Below are 21,054 nucleotides of genomic sequence, written 5' to 3'. Positions count from 1 at the left end.
AAACCTAACACTACCCTATCAATAAATTAATTAAATAAACTACCTACAATTACCTACAATTAACCTAACACTACACTATCAATAAATTAATTAAACACAATTCCTACAAATAAATACAATTAAATAAACTAGCTAAAGTACAAAAAATAAAAAAGAACTAAGTTACAAAAAATAATAAAATATTTACAAACATAAGAAAAATATTACAACAATTTTAAACTAATTACACCTACTCTAAGCCCCCTAATAAAATAACAAAGCCCCCCAAAATAAAAAATTCCCTACCCTATTCTAAATTAAAAAAGTTACAAGCTCTTTTACCTTACCAGCCCTGAACAGGGCCCTTTGCGGGGCATGCCCCAAGGATTTCAGCTCTTTTGCCTGTAAAAAAAAAACATACCATACCCCCCCCCCAACATTACAACCCACCACCCACATACCCCTAATCTAACCCAAACCCCCCTTAAATAAACCTAACACTAAGCCCCTGAAGATCTTCCTACCTTGTCTTCACCATATCAGGTTCACCGATCCGTCCTGGCTCCAACATCTTCATCCAACCCAAGCGGGGGTTGGCGATCCATCATCCGGTGCTGAAGAGGTCCAGAAGAGGCTCCAAAGTCTTCCTCCTATCCGGCAAGAAGAGGACATCCGGACCGGCAAACATCTTCTCCAAGCGGCATCTTCAATCTTCTTCCATCCGGTGCGGAGCGGGTCCATCTTGAAGCAGGCGACGCGGATCCATCCTCTTCTTCCGTTGTCTCCCGACGAATGACGGTTCCTTTAAGGGACGTCATCCAAGATGGCGTCCCTCGAATTCCGATTGGCTGATAGGATTCTATCAGCCAATCGGAATTAAGGTAGGAATTTTCTGATTGGCTGATGGAATCAGCCAATCAGAATCAAGTTCAATCCGATTGGCTGATCCAATCAGCCAATCAGATTGAGCTCGCATTCTATTGGCTGTTCCGATCAGCCAATAGAATGCGAGCTCAATCTGCCAATCAGAAAATTCCTACCTTAATTCCGATTGGCTGATAGAATCCTATCAGCCAATCGGAATTCGAGGGACGCCATCTTGGATGACGTCCCTTAAAGGAACCGTCATTCGTCGGGAGACAACGGAAGAAGAGGATCGATCCGCGTCGCCTGCTTCAAGATGGACCCGCTCCGCACCGGATGGAAGAAGATTGAAGATGCCGCTTGGAGAAGATGTTTGCCGGTCCGGATGTCCTCTTCTTGCCGGATAGGAGGAAGACTTTGGAGCCTCTTCTGGACCTCTTCAGCACCGGATGATGGATCGCCAACCCCCGCTTGGGTTGGATGAAGATGTTGGAGCCAGGACGGATCGGTGAACCTGGTATGGTGAAGACAAGGTAGGAAGATCTTCAGGGGCTTAGTGTTAGGTTTATTTAAGGGGGGTTTGGGTTAGATTAGGGGTATGTGGGTGGTGGGTTGTAATGTTGGGGGGGGGTATGGTATGTTTTTTTTTACAGGCAAAAGAGCTGAAATCCTTGGGGCATGCCCCGCAAAGGGCCCTGTTCAGGGCTGGTAAGGTAAAAGAGCTTGTAACTTTTTTAATTTAGAATAGGGTAGGGAATTTTTTATTTTGGGGGGCTTTGTTATTTTATTAGGGGGCTTAGAGTAGGTGTAATTAGTTTAAAATTGTTGTAATATTTTTCTTATGTTTGTAAATATTTTATTATTTTTTGTAACTTAGTTCTTTTTTATTTTTTGTACTTTAGCTAGTTTATTTAATTGTATTTATTTGTAGGAATTGTGTTTAATTAATTTATTGATAGTGTAGTGTTAGGTTAATTGTAGGTAATTGTAGGTAGTTTATTTAATTAATTTATTGATAGGGTAGTGTTAGGTTTAATTATATCTTAGGTTAGGATTTATTTTACAGGTAAATTTGTTATTATTTTAACTAGGTAACTATTAAATAGTTCTTAACTATTTAATAGCTATTGTACCTGGTTAAAATAATTAAAAAGTTGCCTGTAAAATAAATATTAATCCTAAAATAGCTATAATATAATTATAATTTATATTGTAGCTATATTAGGATTTATTTTACAGGTAAGTATTTAGCTTTAAATAGGAATCATTTATTTAATAAGAGTTAATTAATTTCGTTAGATGTAAATTATATTTAACTTAGGGGGGTGTTAGTGTTAGGGTTAGACTTAGCTTTAGGGGTTAATACATTTATTATAGTAGCGGTGAGGTCCGCTCGGCAGATTAGGGGTTAATAATTGAAGGTAGGTGTCGGCGATGTTAGGGAGGGCAGATTAGGGGTTAATACTATTTATGATAGGGTTAGTGAGGCGGATTAGGGGTTAATAACTTTATTATAGTAGCGCTCAGGTCCGCTCGGCAGATTAGGAGTTAATAAGTGTAGGCAGGTGTCGGCGACGTTGAGGGGGGCAGATTAGGGGTTAATAAATATAATATAGGGGTCGGCGATGTTAGGGCAGCAGATTAGGGGTACATAGGGATAACGTAGGTTGCGGCGGTTTACGGAGCGGCAGATTAGGGGTTAAAAAAAATATGCAGGTGTCAGCGATAGCGGGGGCGGCAGATTAGGGGTTAATAAGTGTAAGGTTAGGGGTGTTTAGACTCGGGGTACATGTTAGAGTGTTAGGTGCAGACGTAGGAAGTGTTTCCCCATAGGAAACAATGGGGCTGCGTTAGGAGCTGAACGCTGCTTTTTTGCAGGTGTTAGGTTTTTTTTCAGCTCAAACAGCCCCATTGTTTCCTATGGGAGAATCGTGCACGAGCACGTTTTTGAGGCCGGCCGCGTCCGTAAGCAACTCTGGTATCGAGAATTGCATTTGCGGTAAAAATGCTCTACGCTCCTTTTTTGGAGCCTAACGCAGCATTTGATTAAACTCTCGATACCAGAGTTAAATTTATGGTGCGGCCAGAAAAAAGCCTGCGGAGCGTTAACAGCCCTTTTACCGCCAAACTCCAAATCTAGGCCTTAGTGATCTTTTCCCTGCACATTAGACAATCCAAAGTAATATTTTCACTGCATCAAAATAATATATTGGATATGTTAAAAAATGGTGGGAATATGTGGGTATATATATATCTTTTAATTTTTATTTATTTATTTGTTTTTGCATTTTTAATATTGAATTTGTATATTTACAGTATTGGAAGTTGAAGTTGAATTAGACTGGTTGAAACAGAAAGGCGCAGTGAAGAGAACAATATTTCTGGAAAACAATCAGGCGCACAAAGCTTTCCGACTAACAATAGAGAAACAGAAGCCATTCCAGTGCCAAGACTTTGTTGTCTATCTCAGAGTAAGCTCTAAAATGGTTATAATAAATACTGTTTTTTATATTTTAATTTGAGCTATAGAGCAGTCTCAAATAATCGTGAACAAATAGGATTGTAGTGAAATATAGTACCAAATCTAGTAAAGATAAGAAATATATTTAATTCATTTTAAAAAGCTAAAAAAATTGTTAATGACAAATAAAAAATAAACTTTTCAAACCATTTATATATGTAAGTAGTATTTTAGCAAGAAAAATACTTAAAACAATTTAATCTTTAGTTTTAATATACATAAAACATACAAACGTTTTATGTATTTTATGTCAATGTGGGAATAAACATGTTTATCAGATATGTGAACTTTATTTTTGAGCTATATGTTTTATATAATTTATCAATCTCTATACTGAGAAATTATACATTTACATTTTTTTTAATTCACAGTATAGTACAGAGTTCTAAAAGCTAATTTTAGAAAGCTTTATGGCCAATCAGTTAACTTCCATTTGCTATTTAGAATGTGTAATCTATAACAAAATCCTGATCATTTAAGGCTGTTAGTAATATTAAATATTAAATATATATATATATGTATTGCTGAGGCCAGGCATGATCAGGGGCTCTCGAGATGAGATATTTGATTAGTGTTCTAGAGACTAGAGGCAGGATGGTACCTCTAGGGATGAGAAGCAAGATGACACCTATAGAGACGAGAGGCAGAATGGCACCTCTAGAGAAGAGAGGCAGGATGTAACCTCTAGAGATGAGAGGAAGGATGGCACCTCTAGAGATGAGAGGCAGATGGCACCTCTAGAGACGTGGGGCAGGATGGCACCTCTAGAGACATGAGGCAGGATGACACCTGTAGAGATGCGAGACAGGGTGGCACCTCTAGATATGAGAGGCAGGCTGGCACCTCTAGAGATGCAAGGCAGGGTGGCACCTCTAGAGAGGAGAGGTGAGGTGGCATCTATAGGGAGGAAATGCAGGATATAACCTCTAGAGATGAGAGGCAGGATGTAACCTCTGGAGATCAGAGGAGGAGTGGCACCTCTATAGATGAGAAGCAAGATGATACCTCTAGAGACGAGAGGCAGGATGGCACATTTAGAGATGCGAGGCATGATGGCACCTCTAGAGACGAAATGCAGGATGGCACCTCTAGTTATGCAAGGCAGGGTGACACCTCTAGAGATGAGAATCAAGGTGGTACCTCTTGAGACGAAAGGCAGGATGACACCTCTAGAGACAAGAGGCAGGATGTAACCTCTAGAGATGAGAGGCAGAATGGCACCTCCTAGAGATGCAAAACAGGGTGGCACCTCTAGAGACGAGAGGCAGATGGCACCTCTAGAGACATGAGGCAGGGTGGCACCACTAGAGATGTGAGGCAGGGTGGCACCTCTAGAGATGAGATGCAGGATGGCACCTCAAGAAAAATGAAGCAGGATGGCACCTTTTAGTTATGCGAAGCAGGGTGGCACCTCTAGAGACAAGAGGCAGGATGGTACGCAGGATGGCATCTCTAGAGACTTAATAACCACAGAGACGAGAGGCAGGATGGCACCTCTAGAGAAGTGAGGCAGGATGGCACCTCTAGAGACTTAATAACCACAGAGACAAGAGGTAGGATGGCACCTCTAGAGAAGTGAGGCTGGATGGCACCTCTAGAGTGAGGCAGCATGTCACTTCTATAGACGAGAGGAAGGATGGCACCTCTAGAGACTTAATAACCACAGAGACAAGAGGTAGGATGGCATCTCTAGAGAAGTGAGGCTGGATGGCACCTCTAGAGTGAGGCAGCATGTCACTTCTATAGACGAGAGGAAGGATGGCACCTCTAGAAACGAGAGGCAGGATGGAAGTTGTAGAAAAGAGAGTCATTGGTTGTAAATTAAATGAAGACAGAGAATGGAGTTATGAAATACAAATTAATGAGAGATCTCAAGAGAAAATTAGTTAAAAAAAAAAGAGAGAGGTAAGGCAGATGGTACAGATAGGAGAAAATGTCTAAATACATTGACAACAAAAGAGAAAAGAAAGGAGTTACATAAACAAGAGATTTAACGAGGTTGGGTGAAAGTAAAGAAAGTTTTGGAAGGATATAGAGGAATCGCACATTGCATTAGAGTCATAAGGTAAAGCTGTATTGAAGCAGATGAAAGGTGGAGAAGGGGAAGAAAGAGTCAAAGACATTAGAGCATAAAATGAAAGTACAGGTATTTCAATCATTAGTGTAAGAGCCATGAGACTTTGGGCTTTCCCTATCCTTTAAAAACATAGTTTACACTAACCACTGCATATTTGTATTGTCTACTTCCTACAGGAAGAAACGGAATTCCGTGACAAGCTCACTCCAATTACTGTCAATATGAATTATAGTTTGGATGAATCCGCCTTTTCAGGTGACCTGGATCTGAAGCCAATTCTAAATCGTTACGGAGAAACAACCCTACAGAAGCAGGTAGTGTAGCAATATCTTCACATCTAAATAACATAGAATAGCAACTCGGACGTCCACTTTAGAGCTTTATTGCAGTTTGCAGATATCATTGAACACAAAATTCAGAGAAATACATTTTTTACATTTGCAAAACTATTCCAATTTCCATTATATCTCTGGCACATGAGAACATAAAAACAACATTTTTACTTGCTAAAATGGAGATTAAATCCAAAATTAAATTTCCCATTGCAGTTTTATTAATATATAGTTAATAAACTTTCTAATATAGTTTCATTATTTGCCTGTTTTTCCTTTTTTGAAAAGTACAGGATCCCCCTCCCCCCCCCCCCCCCAGACACCATAGTACATTATCTGGAATTCAGAACCCTGACCTTCCAACAAGCTTTACAGTGATTGCTTGATAAGCGCAGGAGCTCATTTATATATTTTCCCAATTTTAAAGGAAACAAGATAAACAGCCCTCACGGTGCTTTTTATGGGGTGTCTCACTGGACTGCAAAACAATGGACATTTGCTAAAGAAAATGATAGTTTGAAATGTTTTTTAAAATATTGATTTTGTATGCAGATTTTTGGAATGCTGTTACTGATTTCTAATGCATATATGAAATAAATATATGCATCAGAAAAATAAATATATGCATAAATAAATAAAATCATGTCCCTTTTATGTAAAAAGTCAAATGTGAGCTTTACATATTTCTTTTTTGACATTTTTACTGCCAATATTATCTGGATCATATTTATCAATATATTTGTATAGCCAACAACCTTTCTGTACAAATTAATTTATGGTAAATGAAAAAAATATGCTGCTAACTGTGATAAGTTACACAGTGTTGAAAATAAATGTGTTGAAAGTAAAGATGGTTATATAAATCTTAAATCATACATGAACCAACTGCACAAATACAGACTAGTATATACATTGTTTATGTGTGTGAGTGTGTATATATATATATATATATATATTTATATGTGTATATATATATATATATATATATATATATATGTATATATATATGTGTTTATATATATATATATTTATATGTGTGTGTATATATATATATATTTATATGTGTGTATATATATATATATATATAGTATATATATATATATATATATATATATATATATATATATATATATATATATATATATACACACACACACACAGTATCTCACAAAAGTGAGTACACCCCTCACATTTTTGTAAATATTTTATTATATCTTTTCATGTGACAACACTGAAGAAATGACACTTTGCTACAATGTAAAGTAGTGAGTGTACAGACTGTATAACAGTGTACATTTGCTGTCCCCTCAAAATAACTCAACACACAGCCATTAATGTCTAAACCATTGGCAACAAAAGTGAGTACACCCCTAAGTAGAAATGTCCAAATTGGGCCCAATTAGCCATTTTCCCTCCCCGGTGTCATGCGACTCGTTAGTGTTACAAGATCTCAGGTGTGAATGGGGAGCAGGTATGTTAAATTTGGTGTTATCGCTCTCACACTCTCTCACACTGGTCACTGGAAGTTCAACAAGGCACCTCTTGGGAAAGAGCTCTCTGAGGATCTGACAAAAAGAATTGTTGCTCTACATAAAAATGGCCTAGGCTATAAGAAGATTGCCAAGACCCTGAAACTGAGCTGCAGCACGGTGGGCAAGACAATACAGTGGTTTCACAGAACAGGTTCCACTCAGAACATGCCTTGCCATGGTCGACCAAAGAAATTGAGTGCACTTGCTCAGCGTCATATCCAGAGGTTGTCTTTGGGAAATAGACATATGAGTGCTGTCAGCATTGCTGCAAAGGTTGAAGGGGTGGGGGTCAGCCTGTCAGTGCTCAGACCATACGCTGCACACTGCATCAAATTGGTCTGCATGGCTGTCGTCCCAGAATAAAGCCTCTTCTAAAGATGATTCACAATAAAGCCCACAAACTGTTTGCTGAAGACAAGCAGACTAAAGACATGGATTAATGGAACCATGTCCTGTGGTCCGATTAGACCAAGATAAACTTATTTGGTTCAGATGGTGTCAAGCGTGTGTGGTGGCAACCAGGTGAGGAGTACAAAGACAAGTGTGTCTTGCCTACAGTCAAGCATGGTGATGGGACTGTCATGGTCTGGGCCTGCATGAGTGCTGCCAGCCCTGGGGAGCTACAGTTCATTGAGGGAACCATGAATGCCAACATGTACTGTGACATACTGAAGCAGAGCATGATCCCCTCCCTTCGGAGATTGGGCTGCAGGGCAGTATTCCAACATGATAATGACCCCAAACACACCTCCAAGATGACCATTGCCTTGCTAAAGAAGCTAATAGGAAAGGTGATGGACTTGTCAAGCATGTCCCCAGACCTAAACCCTATTGAGCATCTGTGGGGCATCCTCAAATGGAAGGTGGGGGAGTGCAAGGTCTCTAACATTCACCAGCTTCGTGATGTCGTCATGAAGGAGTGGAAGAGGACTCAAGTGGCAACCTGTGAAGCTCTGGTGAACTCCATGCCCAAGAAGGTTAAGGCAGTGATGTAAATTAATGGTGGCGACACAAAATATTGACACTTTGGGCCCAATTTGGACATTTCCACTTAGGGGTGTATTTACTTTTGTTGCCAATGGTTTAAACATAAATGGCAGCGTGTTGAGTTATTTTGAGGGGACAGCAAATGTACACTGTTATACAGGCTGTACACTCACTACTTTACATTGTAGTAAAGTGTCATTTCTTCAGTATTGTCACATTTATATCAGCACAGATACAGTCACCATAACAAGCATTTATTGAGTATGAAACCATCCAATAATGCATTTCATAATTAGATAAACCTTAAAGGGACAGTTTACCCAAAAACTTTCTTTACTTTAAATTGTTCCCAATAATCCATTTTATTTGCTGGAGTTTATTAAATTGTTTACAAATAGCTCCTTAGCCTTTATATTGGCATTTGAAATGGCTGATTTAGCCTGTAGTATCCCTACATATACTGAAATTTTCTATACCATAGGTATAGGCTATTGACAAACTATGTAAACACAGCCAGCAGAAAAAAAATACACTCACAATGGGAGGTGAAAGAAACAAAGCTCTAAAATTTTTATTTTCAATTGTTCTTTCTAAGTATTTTACAGGGACAGAGATAAGAAAGGGAAGCATTTAAGTGATAAGTTAACAAGATCTGATCTATCAGCAATCCAAACCTATGTTGATGGGCTGTGGTTTCAAAGAGCAAATTAAGCTATTTATTTTGTAAAAGAAGCATAAATGATCAAATTCTCATACATTTATACTCTGCAGCTGGTATATCAAGTCATGGGGAACGCATTCAGGGTAAAATAATTTTACAGGGAAATTTCCCTTTAATGTTGCAATGTTAAGAAACACTGTGAAATATAAGCAACTGTAGATTAGGAAGCAGTTAGTGGAAAGTTTAAACCAAAGCACAGTCAGTTGGGAGATGTCGTATATAAGTTTCCGTGGTGAGAATGACGTCCAAAGTATAAGCAATCTTAAAGAACTCCCTCTCCCATGGGTACAACCTACTGGGGGTATATTCCCCTGCCTAAGGGACTCCACAGAGGAATAATCCTCTCACCCATCCAAGTATAGTGCAGGTTCCTTCACAAGGCGTGCTGTTTACCACAATGTACCAGCTGCAGCTGTGCGGTAATGTTCCATTCTCCCGTGTATTTAGCTTCCTATAGATGCAGCTCTATGCAAAGTGCCAACAACAAACACACACTCGGACAGCCTGGCCAAGTGATTATAATCCACGCAACATGTGTTTCACCGCTTCTTATAGGCGTAACTGTTCAAAACTGATTATTCCCTCTCACAAATTTAAACTTTATATATATATATATACACACACACACACACTTTAATATATTGATATTAATAATATGTGTAAGAATTATTTTTTCAAATTTAGAAAAATATTGTATGTATTTGTATGTAACATAACTTAATTGTTTGGTAACACGACAAAACTGATTGACTTTTTTATTTTACCGTTCTAGGCGCATATTCTGGTGGAATGTGGAGACGACAATATGTGCATTCCTGACCTAAAACTTTCAGCCATATCGTAAGTTTAAATAAATAAACTTTGGTTGAGTGATTTGTAATAGGACACAGGTGTATGAATATGCTGAAAAAAATTGATTACAAAATGCTGTAGGCCAAAACTGTTTGTTTTCAGCTGAAATTGTGGATTCTGGATTGTTGCCTTAAAGGGATACACTGTTCCGAATTCTTTATGAATTATGTGTAAAATAAAATCTAAATTATTGTTTCTTCTTTAAATCAATGTTTTAAATCCACTTATCTTATTGATATCTGCATTGCAAAATATATGCCTTTACAAATTGTTTCCAAGATACTTTGTACTGTCTGGCTCTATAAAAATATACAATAGGAACATTTGAATTGATTCAGGATATAAAAAAACAACACTTTTAAACATGCTCTTTTATATCAATAATAAACATTATATGAGCTTTGCATTTCTTCTAGTATTCTATTAGCATTAAGTTTATTATAGTTAAAAAGAAAAAATATTTGTTTTTTAAAAAAAAAAGATATATTTTTTGCAATTAAATGAAAACCATACATGTGGGGCATTGTTTTCTGCCTCATATTAAAAAGGACATTAAACACTAAATAAATGCTAGACAGATTGATATATTCAAAGCAAAGATTAACCTGAAAATAATATGTTGTTACCTAGGTTTTTGGAGGCCAATTAGGGACACTTGTTAATAGGATTACCACCTCAGCCATGTTTTCCTGGATAGGTATGAGTCCCACATGGTTCAGGTAAGGACATGAATAGTGCTTTCTTGAGGCACAATATATGGCCCTCCCTGTATACCCTGCAACATGTGTATCTCATAACTGTCCAGGAAAACATGGCTGAGGTAACAACCTTAGACTGTGCAACCAATGGCTGCGTGGAACATAGAGGTGTTAAGTGCACTTCCTCTTTTGACCTACATTTAACGGAAAAGCCCACAATTTTTACGGAATATAATTGAACATTTTATATTACAATCTCAAAGTGTTTAATATACCTTTCAATGTTATTATTGTTTGTGTTTTCCGCATAAAATAAACATCAGCATTTCTTAGGTCCGTAAATACCTATATTGGCTTTCCATGAGTAAACGAGAAAGAGAAGAATCAGATGTTTGAATCATTTAAGCAGTAATGAAAATCCGTTTAAGTTCTCGGTGCTGCTGTATATAGATTACATTTAGTCATCAAATGTAGTTTTTACTGCTGAAAAATCTAAATAAAGCATGCATGCAACTTATGTTTTTTATATAAACCAATTTAGAAAATACTTAAAATCACTTAAAAATAAGTGTTACTTTCTTCTATTTTGTATTTAAACTTGGAGAATGTGTGATGCAAATTTCTCATAATGTACTGCAAAGTAATATGGTTTTAACCCCTTCACTATCGGGAATTTCAGAGAAAAAATTGCCAAATATACTGGAGAATTTTTAGCATTTTTGCTATCAGTCCAATTAAATGAAAATAGATCATTTGTTTTCTTTTTTCTATTTACCTATCAAAATTATATATTTTTTAAGATGACAACCCAAGGTATTGATCTAAGCCTGTTTTGGTATATTTCATGTCACCATTTCAATGCCAAATGTGATCATAAAAAAAAAATATTGTTAACTTTTTCACAAACTTTGGGTTTCTCACTGAACTATTTTATATACTGCTTGTGCTGTCATAACAACACAAATGGTTGTAAAAGCTTCTCTGGGATTTCATTTAGAAATAGCAGACATGTATGGCTTTGCTATTGCTTTTTTGGTAATTAGAAGGCCACTTCTTAAATTCCCTGCAGTAAAAGGGTTAATCAGTTAGCTGTTAAGGGTAATAGTAATGTAATGTAGAGATTACCCTCCCACCTGACATCTCCCACCCCACCCACGCTCCTAACCACCATCTTAGGCACTGGCTGATAGTTTGCCAGTATGCAGTTTATGGCCTTTTTTTTTTATAATAAAAAAAAAAAATCCTGCAATGTGGGGATCCCTCCTCAACCCTCTCACCTCCCTGATCTCTTCCAAACAGCTCTCTAACCCTCACCTTTCTCACTAGTGGCAGCCATATTAGGTACTGGCATCTGTCTGTCAGTACCCAGTTTTTATTAATTTTTAAATTTTATTTATTAATATTTTTTTTCTGTAGTGTAGGGTCCCCTCACCTCCCCTGTGATCATTATGTAACCACCCTCCCTAATCCCCCCTATTTCTGTAGTGTAGTGACCCATCTCTCGCTCTCCCTTTAAAATGTATTTTTTGTAGCATAGTGTCCTGCCCCTCCCTCCCCCCTCTGCCGTTAAGCCTCTCACCCACCTTCCCTCCCACACCTCCCACCGGCACCAACAAAGATTGTTACAGACAGTGGATACAGTGTGATGCCGTAGGGGATTTTTTTTTTATTCCTAACAGTAAAACTAAATCCCTCACCACCTACCAAATCCTTCTTCACCACCCCCAATTCCTGCTTCATACCCCAATTCCCTCAATCTGGAAACTGCTTCAGTATACCAACAATAAGGTGTCTCTCAGATAACACGGGCCTAGATTCCAGCCTTTCAGAGTTGGCTGGGAAATATCATCATACTTAGCTTAGCTATTTTATTTTGACTTTCTTTCCAGTGGTTTTTGACTACAGTTCTTGTATTTAAAAACATTGGGTCATCTGACATAGGTCAGTGATAACTCTGGAACTCTTGGGGTAAACATGCTAAAACTTATGTATAACAGGTGTTTTTGCAGACCAACACTGACGCTAAAACTAAGCAGCACATAGGAAAAGGAAAAGGTCTTCCAAAAATGGTTTCATTATTGCTGATTAAACAGTTGAGAGTTTGATTACAGTTTGTTGGCATTTCTCATTCTTCAATCACTCTTTGCCATTAGGTTGTGTTAGTTTTTCATTTTACAATATCCAGCAAACTTGAAAGAATATTCAGACGAATATATTGTGCTGGTTCAACACGTTTTAGTTTTTAAAAAGTGTTTTGTTCACTGGTTTAACATTTGAATAAAACAAGCAAATGATTGTGTTAAAATGTTAATAAGATTGACAGCCTGAAAAAAAAGGCCATGAAAAATGGTCAAAATGGATTTTCAAGAGGTAAAAAGTTCTATTTTTAAAAATAAAAAATGATTGGAAAACTTGTGAAAATTGTTGCTGATGGACTGTCGGTGAGGGATCTCAATCAAAGTATTTGATGAGTTTCTATAATGTAGAGTCTCTTGAAACCTGTTATAAAAAGTATTTGTCTATGGACTGAATGGCTTCCAATTTGAAGATGATTGTACACACTGTATAAGCTTGTACAAATGGGTTTCTAGCACATAGTACTAGCCCCATAGATATGCTGACTCAGATTGTTTTATAATAAGAAATTACACATAGTATGAAGAGCACAGTATTTAGACAGAATTGTCTCCTTCAAATAAGGCAAGTGGTGAATAGAGATTGGTTATTGAAAAACAATTGCAGCAAACACAATGTTAATTTTTTCTAAATGTTTAGGCATGGCTGATATCAAGACAGCTAAAGTATCTTTGTAATTGCAAGGTGTTTGCTTTCCCTATAACTGAAGCTTGTCCTCTAACTACAACCTCTACCCAAACTCCCAACCTTATATCTGCTGCCACCTATGCAAGTAAGTAGGCTACAAGCAGTACAACCAATCGAGGTACTTCTGAAGTTCTGCTACCATGGGAGAGATATTGAGTCTGAAGTTTTATGCACATATGCAGCCACACTTCTTTCATTAGCGGCTGTAGAAATAGGATGAGCTTCATTTGCAGAACTGTGCTAAATTATTAGACCCATTGGTTAAAAATTGTAATGTTTATTTAAACATATTTAATCTTAATAGTGTTGATTTTTTTTTGTTTATAACAGTTTCTTATTTCACGTTTTATTGGCAACATCTGCAATACATATTTATGTGTAATGTGATTTAATATTACTAAAATATGTGCTACTGTAGAATATATGAAAATAAAGAATGTATATTTTAAAGGACACCCTAATATTGACTGCTGCATTGTGATTTTAAATGGTGCATTAACTTAAAGAGCCACTGTACTCAATACCTTTCTATCTTGCTTATGAAATTAAAAGTAATACTGCAGTATAGGGTTTGTACTCCTCATTGGCTGATTATGACAACATCCTCTGCTTTACTGGTAGAAAGGAATATGCCTCTGCAAACATGATTTGTTGAGGACAGGAAAATGAATTAAAAAAACAAAACAAAACAAAAAACAGAAGGAAATATGAAATTCCTTGTTTAAGATGAAACAAAGGCTAACAATGACAATGTCTTTTTAATGTGTAACGTCCATGTCTTTTAAAACTTTATAATCTTGATGTCACTAATTATTTTGCATCTTGACCGGTGCAAACTCCTTTCATCTTGTGAGTCAATCTTCTGAATAATAGTAAGTTTCCTGACAACACCAGTCCCCAACGTTTATTAAACTGCCTGCTGCTGCACATGCTAAATAGGCCATAGAAAACTTACATGATAAAAGTAGTGTGTACATGTTTACAATCATGCGATTTCCTGATTAAGCAAAAACGTTAAATACAAAAGGATGTTTAGTAGACGAAAATAGAGACCAACTATTAAGCCACCACGCATTGCTATTTGTGTACTGATCAGCAAAGTAAATGCATACAAGTACTGTAGTATGTTTCCAGGCAGGAAGGGCTTTGGTTCATAAAAGCATGACTCTAATTTATTATAGTTAAATACTGTAAATTGCTTTACTTTGGAGACTTATTTAAATATATTTATGTGAAGTAGTTGAAACCAGACCAGAAATTACTTAATTAAACAATGGCGCGTTTAAAACATGTATATAAAATATATTGTAGCCGCACTGGAACGTAAAACCCTTGTGTTCTTATTCTTGTACCTTTCATTGGGTAAACACATTTCTTTGAAAATTTGCTGTTTTGAGGTCACTGTAATTAACTGGAAATGCTGAAAAGTTAAAGCAAATTGGACAAGCGTTTTTTGAGTTATTAAATGTGGATAAAATTAACTTTTCAATGTAAAGCAATAGAGAACTGATTCCCTAATATACCACACATAATTATGCACTTTTCTTTATATAGTTTGGCATGCAGATACATTTTATTGGTCTGCATGGTGTTAAAGCCAGGGGGGCAGTTTGTTTCTGAAGTAGTTTCTTGTAGAGTATATAGAGAGAGGTAGATTAGATAGATTAGACAGCTAGGGGCCTATTTATCAAAGGTCTTGCATACCTGATCCGACAGTGCGGATCAGGTCCGCCAGACTTCGCTGAATGCGGAGCGCAATACGCTCTCCGTATTCAGCATTGCACCAGCAGCTTACAGGAGCTGCTGGTGCAACGCTGCCCCTTCAGACTCATGGCCAATCAGCCGCCAGCAGGGAGGTGTCAATCAACCCGATCGTACTTGATCGGGTTGAATTGTGGCGATTCCTGTCCGCCTGCTCCGGGCCATACGGAACTTGATAAATGGGCATCATAATACAGAATAGATAGATATATAGATAGGCTACAGACTGAGATATAAAGCTATTTGGAGGTCAGGACACACATGCTCGTGCACACATATGCATGCGTACACAGACACAAATAATTGTGTGTGTTTTATTTTCTTGCTTCTAAAAAATGTTAGTTTCACATATTAGTGTATTAAAGTAGTATCTTTGTTACAATCTCACATTTATTATAAGAAGATATGAGTTTATTATGAATTCTATTGCTATTGACTAAACAAGATACACAATAATCTCGCTGTTAATACGTCAGTCCTTCTCTGAAAGCATGAATGATACACTTAAAGGGATATTCCAGCCAAAATTGGAAACCACATGGATGCATTTCAGTATTGAACAGAAGCATTTTTGTAATATACTTGTATTAGCAAAAATGCTTCTAATAAAAGCTATAACTGTTTTAAAAGAGTATTTACATATGCAACGTGCACCAGCATTTTAACCACAGCACTTGCTCAGAGAGCCTTAGCTGCTTGTACCATCTGGTAATGATTCAATTTGTTAATTGCTGACATGATACAAGCCCCAGTGATGATCTGAGCAGCTGCAGTATTTAAAATGTGGGTGCAGTGACAATATCTAGCTATGCTTCACATGCACGTGCAAAGAAAAATGTTAGCACTAAAACAATGATAAATTTTACTAGAAGCATTTTTGCTAATACATGTATATTGCAAATATGTTTCTTTTCAAAGATGTACTAAATCTATGTGCATTTAAATTTTGACTGGAATGTCCCTTTAAGAAGGAAAAGTATTAGTTAAACCAAGAGGAAGAAATGTACTTTTTACCGTTTAAAATGCAATTTACAGTAATGCTCAAATCAGAAAAACTCTTTCCTTTTAATTCCTGCTGAGACTTGTAAACATTTTAAATCAGATCCATTGAAGAGAAAGCATTATCTTTCATTGTATTAGTAAAATACTTTATTGCTTTAGGCTTATTTGAAGAAGAGTGGAAAATGTAATATAATTTAGTAAAGTAACCTATTAGCAAGCATAAGGGATACGCAATTTCATGGCTCTGTACAAATATAGCAGTAGTCCGCATTCATATATATACAGTATAAATAAATATATATATTAGTTATCATCACTGCTGTTAAGTGAGAACCTATTATTTCTGGATAGTATCAGGATCGGTGGAAATGTTGATCTACAAGATACCATGTGAGGCTCCTGCGATGACTTAACCCTTTAAGGACACAGCTTTCAGTTTGCTCAATTGTTTTATGACGGAAAAATTCCGTCATATGTCCTTAAAATGTTAAAGGGGCAGTAAACATCTTGTAATTACTAAACATTTCTGTCATCAGAATAACATAGCAGCTAAGTCTAACCATTTTTAGTACAAATTAACATCTTGTGTGGTTTTATTTTTGTTTTTTTCAATAGCCAAACTCCATCCACAAGCCAGTCACAAGAGGCATATATGTGCAATCACCAATCGGCAGCTAGCTCCCAGTAGTGCATTGCTCCTTAGCTTACCTAGGTGTGCTATACCAAGGATAGCAAAAGAACAAAGCAAATTAGATAATAGAACTAAATTAGAAAGTTGTTTGCAGTTTGTTCTAGTTCTCATAGGTGTTGCAAGTGGCGCGCTAACAGTTGCGCACAAGCAAAAAGGGATTATCGCAACTGTGCGCGTTGAGTTTTTCACTCGTATTACAAGTTGAAAGTAAACGCGATCGATTGAATTCAGTTGAAGTTAACACGTGTCGGATTAGCACCATAGAGCTCGGGTTAACTGTTTTGCAAAACAAAAAAGTGTCACAAAACACAACACAAATAGATTACAAAGTACAGTTGCACTCATAATAACACCATCTAATAAAAATGATTTAAAAAATATAGTGCGCAAAAAATGTATAGGGCTCAAGGATATGAGGTCTCAGGTCAGGTGTTAGAAAAAAAGGCAGGCAAAGGGCTTTAACAATGAGATAAAGACATATACATATCTAAATATATATATATATATATGTATGTGTGTACAGATGTATTTATGTATTTATATGTGTATATGTATTTACAGACATATACCACATATAATACATATGTTTTAGAAAAAAAAAAACAGGCTATGCAACTGAAATACTGAGAGTGTAAGGAGCTTTTTGAATAACTGCATTTACAGGGAGTGCAGAATTATTAGGCAAGTTGTATTTTTGAGGATTAATTTTATTATTGAACAACAACCATGTTCTCAATGAACCCAAAAAACTCATTAATATCAAAGCTGAATAGTTTTGGAAGTAGTTTTTAGTTTGTTTTTAGTTATAGCTATTTTAGGGGGATATCTGTGTGTGCAGGTGACTATTACTGTGCATAATTATTAGGCAACTTAACAAAAAACAAATATATACCCATTTCAATTATTTATTTTTACCAGTGAAACCAATATAACATCTCAACATTCACAAATATACATTTCTGACATTCAAAAACAAAACAAAAACAAATCAGTGACCAATATAGCCACCTTTCTTTGCAAGGACACTCAAAAGCCTGCCATCCATGGATTCTGTCAGTGTTTTGATCTGTTCACCATCAACATTGCGTGCAGCAGCAACCACAGCCACCCAGACACTGTTCAGAGAGGTGTACTGTTTTCCCTCCTTGTAAATCTCACATTTGATGATGGACCACAGGTTCTCAATGGGGTTCAGATCAGGTGAACAAGGAGGCCATGTCATTAGATTTTCTTCTTTTATACCCTTTCTTGCCAGCCACGCTGTGGAGTACTTGGACGCGTGTGATGGAGCATTGTCCTGCATGAAAATCATGTTTTTCTTGAAGGATGCAGACTTCTTCCTGTACCACTGCATGAAGAAGGTGTCTTCCAGAAACTGGCAGTAGGACTGGGAGTTGAGCTTGACTCCATCCTCAACCCGAAAAGGCCCCACAAGCTCATCTTTGATGATACCAGCCCAAACCAGTACTCCACCTCCACCTTGCTGGCGTCTGAGTCGGACTGGAGCTCTCTGCCCTTTACCAATCCAGCCACGGGCCCATCCATCTGGCCCATCAAGACTCACTCTCATTTCATCAGTCCATAAAACCTTAGAAAAATCAGTCTTGAGATATTTCTTGGCCCAGTCTTGACGTTTCAGCTTGTGTGTCTTGTTCAGTGGTGGTCGTCTTTCAGCCTTTCTTACCTTGGCCATGTCTCTGAGTATTGCACACCTTGTGCTTTTGGGCACTCCAGTGATGTTGCAGCTCTGAAATATGGCCAAACTGGTGGCAAGTGGCATCTTGGCAGCTGCACGCTTGACTTTTCTCAGTTCATGGGCAGTTATTTTGCGCCTTGGTTTTTCCACACGCTTCTTGCGACCCTGTTGACTATTTTGAATGAAACGCTTGATTGTTCGATGATCACGCTTCAGAAGCTTTGCAATTTTAAGAGTGCTGCATCCCTCTGCAAGATATCTCACTATTTTTGACTTTTCTGAGCCTGTCAAGTCCTTCTTTTGACCCATTTTGCCAAAGGAAAGGAAGTTGCCTAATAATTATGCACACCTGATATAGGGTGTTGATGTCATTAGACCACACCCCTTCTCATTACAGAGATACACATCACCTAATATGCTTAATTGGTAGTAGGCTTTCGAGCCTATACAGCTTGGAGTAAGACAACATGCATAAAGAGGATGATGTGGTCAATATACTAATTTGCCTAATAATTCTGCACTCCCTGTAGTTCATGTAATTGCCAATTAATAGTGTGTTTGATCCTGGTGTTCCAAGGGATACAATAAAATAAATTGCAAACAGAGTGCAAACTAGATGTGCATTTGTGTATGTTGTTAGTGTTTGAATTCAAAAGAATGCGGCCACTGCCTTCCGCATTCAGATATTAATGACAAACACGATGCTTGTCTAGTGCAAACCAATAAATAATGCTAGAATTAGACAGCATCCATTCAATCTGCGTGAAGGAAAACTCTGGATTAGGTTTTCTCCACAGAAATATTCCACAATTTTCTTTAAATAAAATAAACATGCTTTAATCATAGACTTCAGCAGTGCTATCAGACATAACTATTGTAAACATATTACTGATGGTATGTTCCTATAGGTTTTTATTGTATCAAAGGGTGTTAAGTGATCGGGTGTAGTATTGTTAGAGTGACCTACAATAGCATGGTTATTTAAGCTCTGGCAATGATTTAACTTCACTTTTTCTTTTACAATTCTATGATTTTATGATTGATTTGTTCTCTTGGTATCCTTGTAGGAAATCATACCTAGGTAGGCTCAAGAGCAGCAATGCACTACTGGGAGCAAGCTACTGATTGCTGGCTGCACTTATGTGCCTGTCATTGGCTCAACCAATATGTTCAGCTATCTCCCAGTAGTGCATTGCTGTTTTAACAAAGGATACCAAGAGAATGAAGCAAAGCAGATACTAGAAGCAAATTGGAAAGGTGCTTAAAATTATATGTTCTATCTAAATCATAAAATATTTTTTTGTGGTTTATGTCCATTTAAGGGGCGAGACTATTGTCAAGTACCCCTTTAATTTCAGATATTCCTGATAAAAATGCAACAACAAATATATGTTTAGGAAGTTGCTTCAGAATGCTGTAATCCACAACATAAGTGTGTTTTTATTGCTTAACATATGTCTAAGATACATGCATTGTATTTTGTTTATTATTCTGTAGAGACAAGAAAGAGCTAATCATCGGAAAAGAGAACCATATTCTGCTGGTTATAAACGCTAGAAATGATGGCGAAGGAGCATATGAAGCAGAACTGCACGTGAACATTCCTTTAGAAGCAGACTACGTTGGTGTTGAACGGCATATGGAGGTAATGACCACAGCACAATAATCAAATACCACCAGAATGTAAAGGGACATTGTGCTGTAAATTTGTATCCATATTATTGTGTTCCCAGTTATTTGTTTTACACACCGGAGCATATCAAATTGGTTACAAATAGCTCCTTTACCTTTATCATTTAAAATATTTAATAAAGCTGCTTTTGCCTGTTGAAACCACCACCCATACTAAAATTATAAATACTTTAGTATTCTGTATAGAAAGCTATGTACTATTATTATTATCAGGTATTTATAGAGCGCAAACAGATTCTGCAGCGCTAATGTAAACAAGAGACAACATGCCGGGATCAGGTTCCAAGTGGGGGGTGGAAGTGAGAAGTAATACAAATTCCCTTTTCAATTGCTGTCTGTAAGTGTTGGCTATTGTGTACAGACAGATATATAGGATAAGGAGGACTTAAAGGGAGTTTACTTAAAAAATGTCTCCCCTTTAATTTGTTCCCAATGATCCACTTTATCTGCTGGAGTGTATTAAATTGTTTACAAGTATTTCCATTACCTTTATATTGGCAGCTAAAATAGTTTATTTATCCTCTGGTATCCCCACCCATCCTGAAAGTTTTTGGCCTCCAGGCCAAACTGTGTAAACACAGCCAGTAGAAGAAATTACACTCCCAGTGGGTTATAGAAGAGATAAGGTAATACAATATTTATTTTCCATTGTTCTCTCCAAGTATTAGTGATTGGTTTATAGACAGATATAAGACAAGGAAGCAGGTATATGTACACAATGTGATAAAGTAATGTGATCTGATTATACCTACAAGCTCAACCCATTTTATTAGGTTGTGGTTTCAAAACACAAACTCAGCTAATTCATATACACAAATAAGCCTTA

At 37.0% G+C, this 21,054-nt stretch overlaps 1 protein-coding gene across 1 annotated transcript in view; it reads left to right on the top strand.

Moving 5' to 3' along the window:
• The window catches only part of ITGA8 (integrin subunit alpha 8), a 300,431-nt gene that overhangs the window by 200,152 nt on the left and 79,225 nt on the right, over positions 1-21,054 (top strand). The window contains exons 17-20 of the mRNA XM_053714013.1: positions 3,160-3,314; positions 5,618-5,755; positions 9,786-9,853; positions 20,034-20,181. Of these exons, the coding sequence (XP_053569988.1) occupies positions 3,160-3,314; positions 5,618-5,755; positions 9,786-9,853; positions 20,034-20,181 (509 nt within the window). The remainder of the gene's footprint in view (positions 1-3,159; positions 3,315-5,617; positions 5,756-9,785; positions 9,854-20,033; positions 20,182-21,054) is intronic.

This window comes from Bombina bombina, chromosome 5, assembly GCF_027579735.1.
Source record: "Bombina bombina isolate aBomBom1 chromosome 5, aBomBom1.pri, whole genome shotgun sequence".
Classification (NCBI taxonomy): Eukaryota; Metazoa; Chordata; class Amphibia; order Anura; family Bombinatoridae; genus Bombina; species Bombina bombina.
Note: the sequence above shows the minus strand (reverse complement) of the source record. Positions and strands in the feature narration are given on the sequence as shown.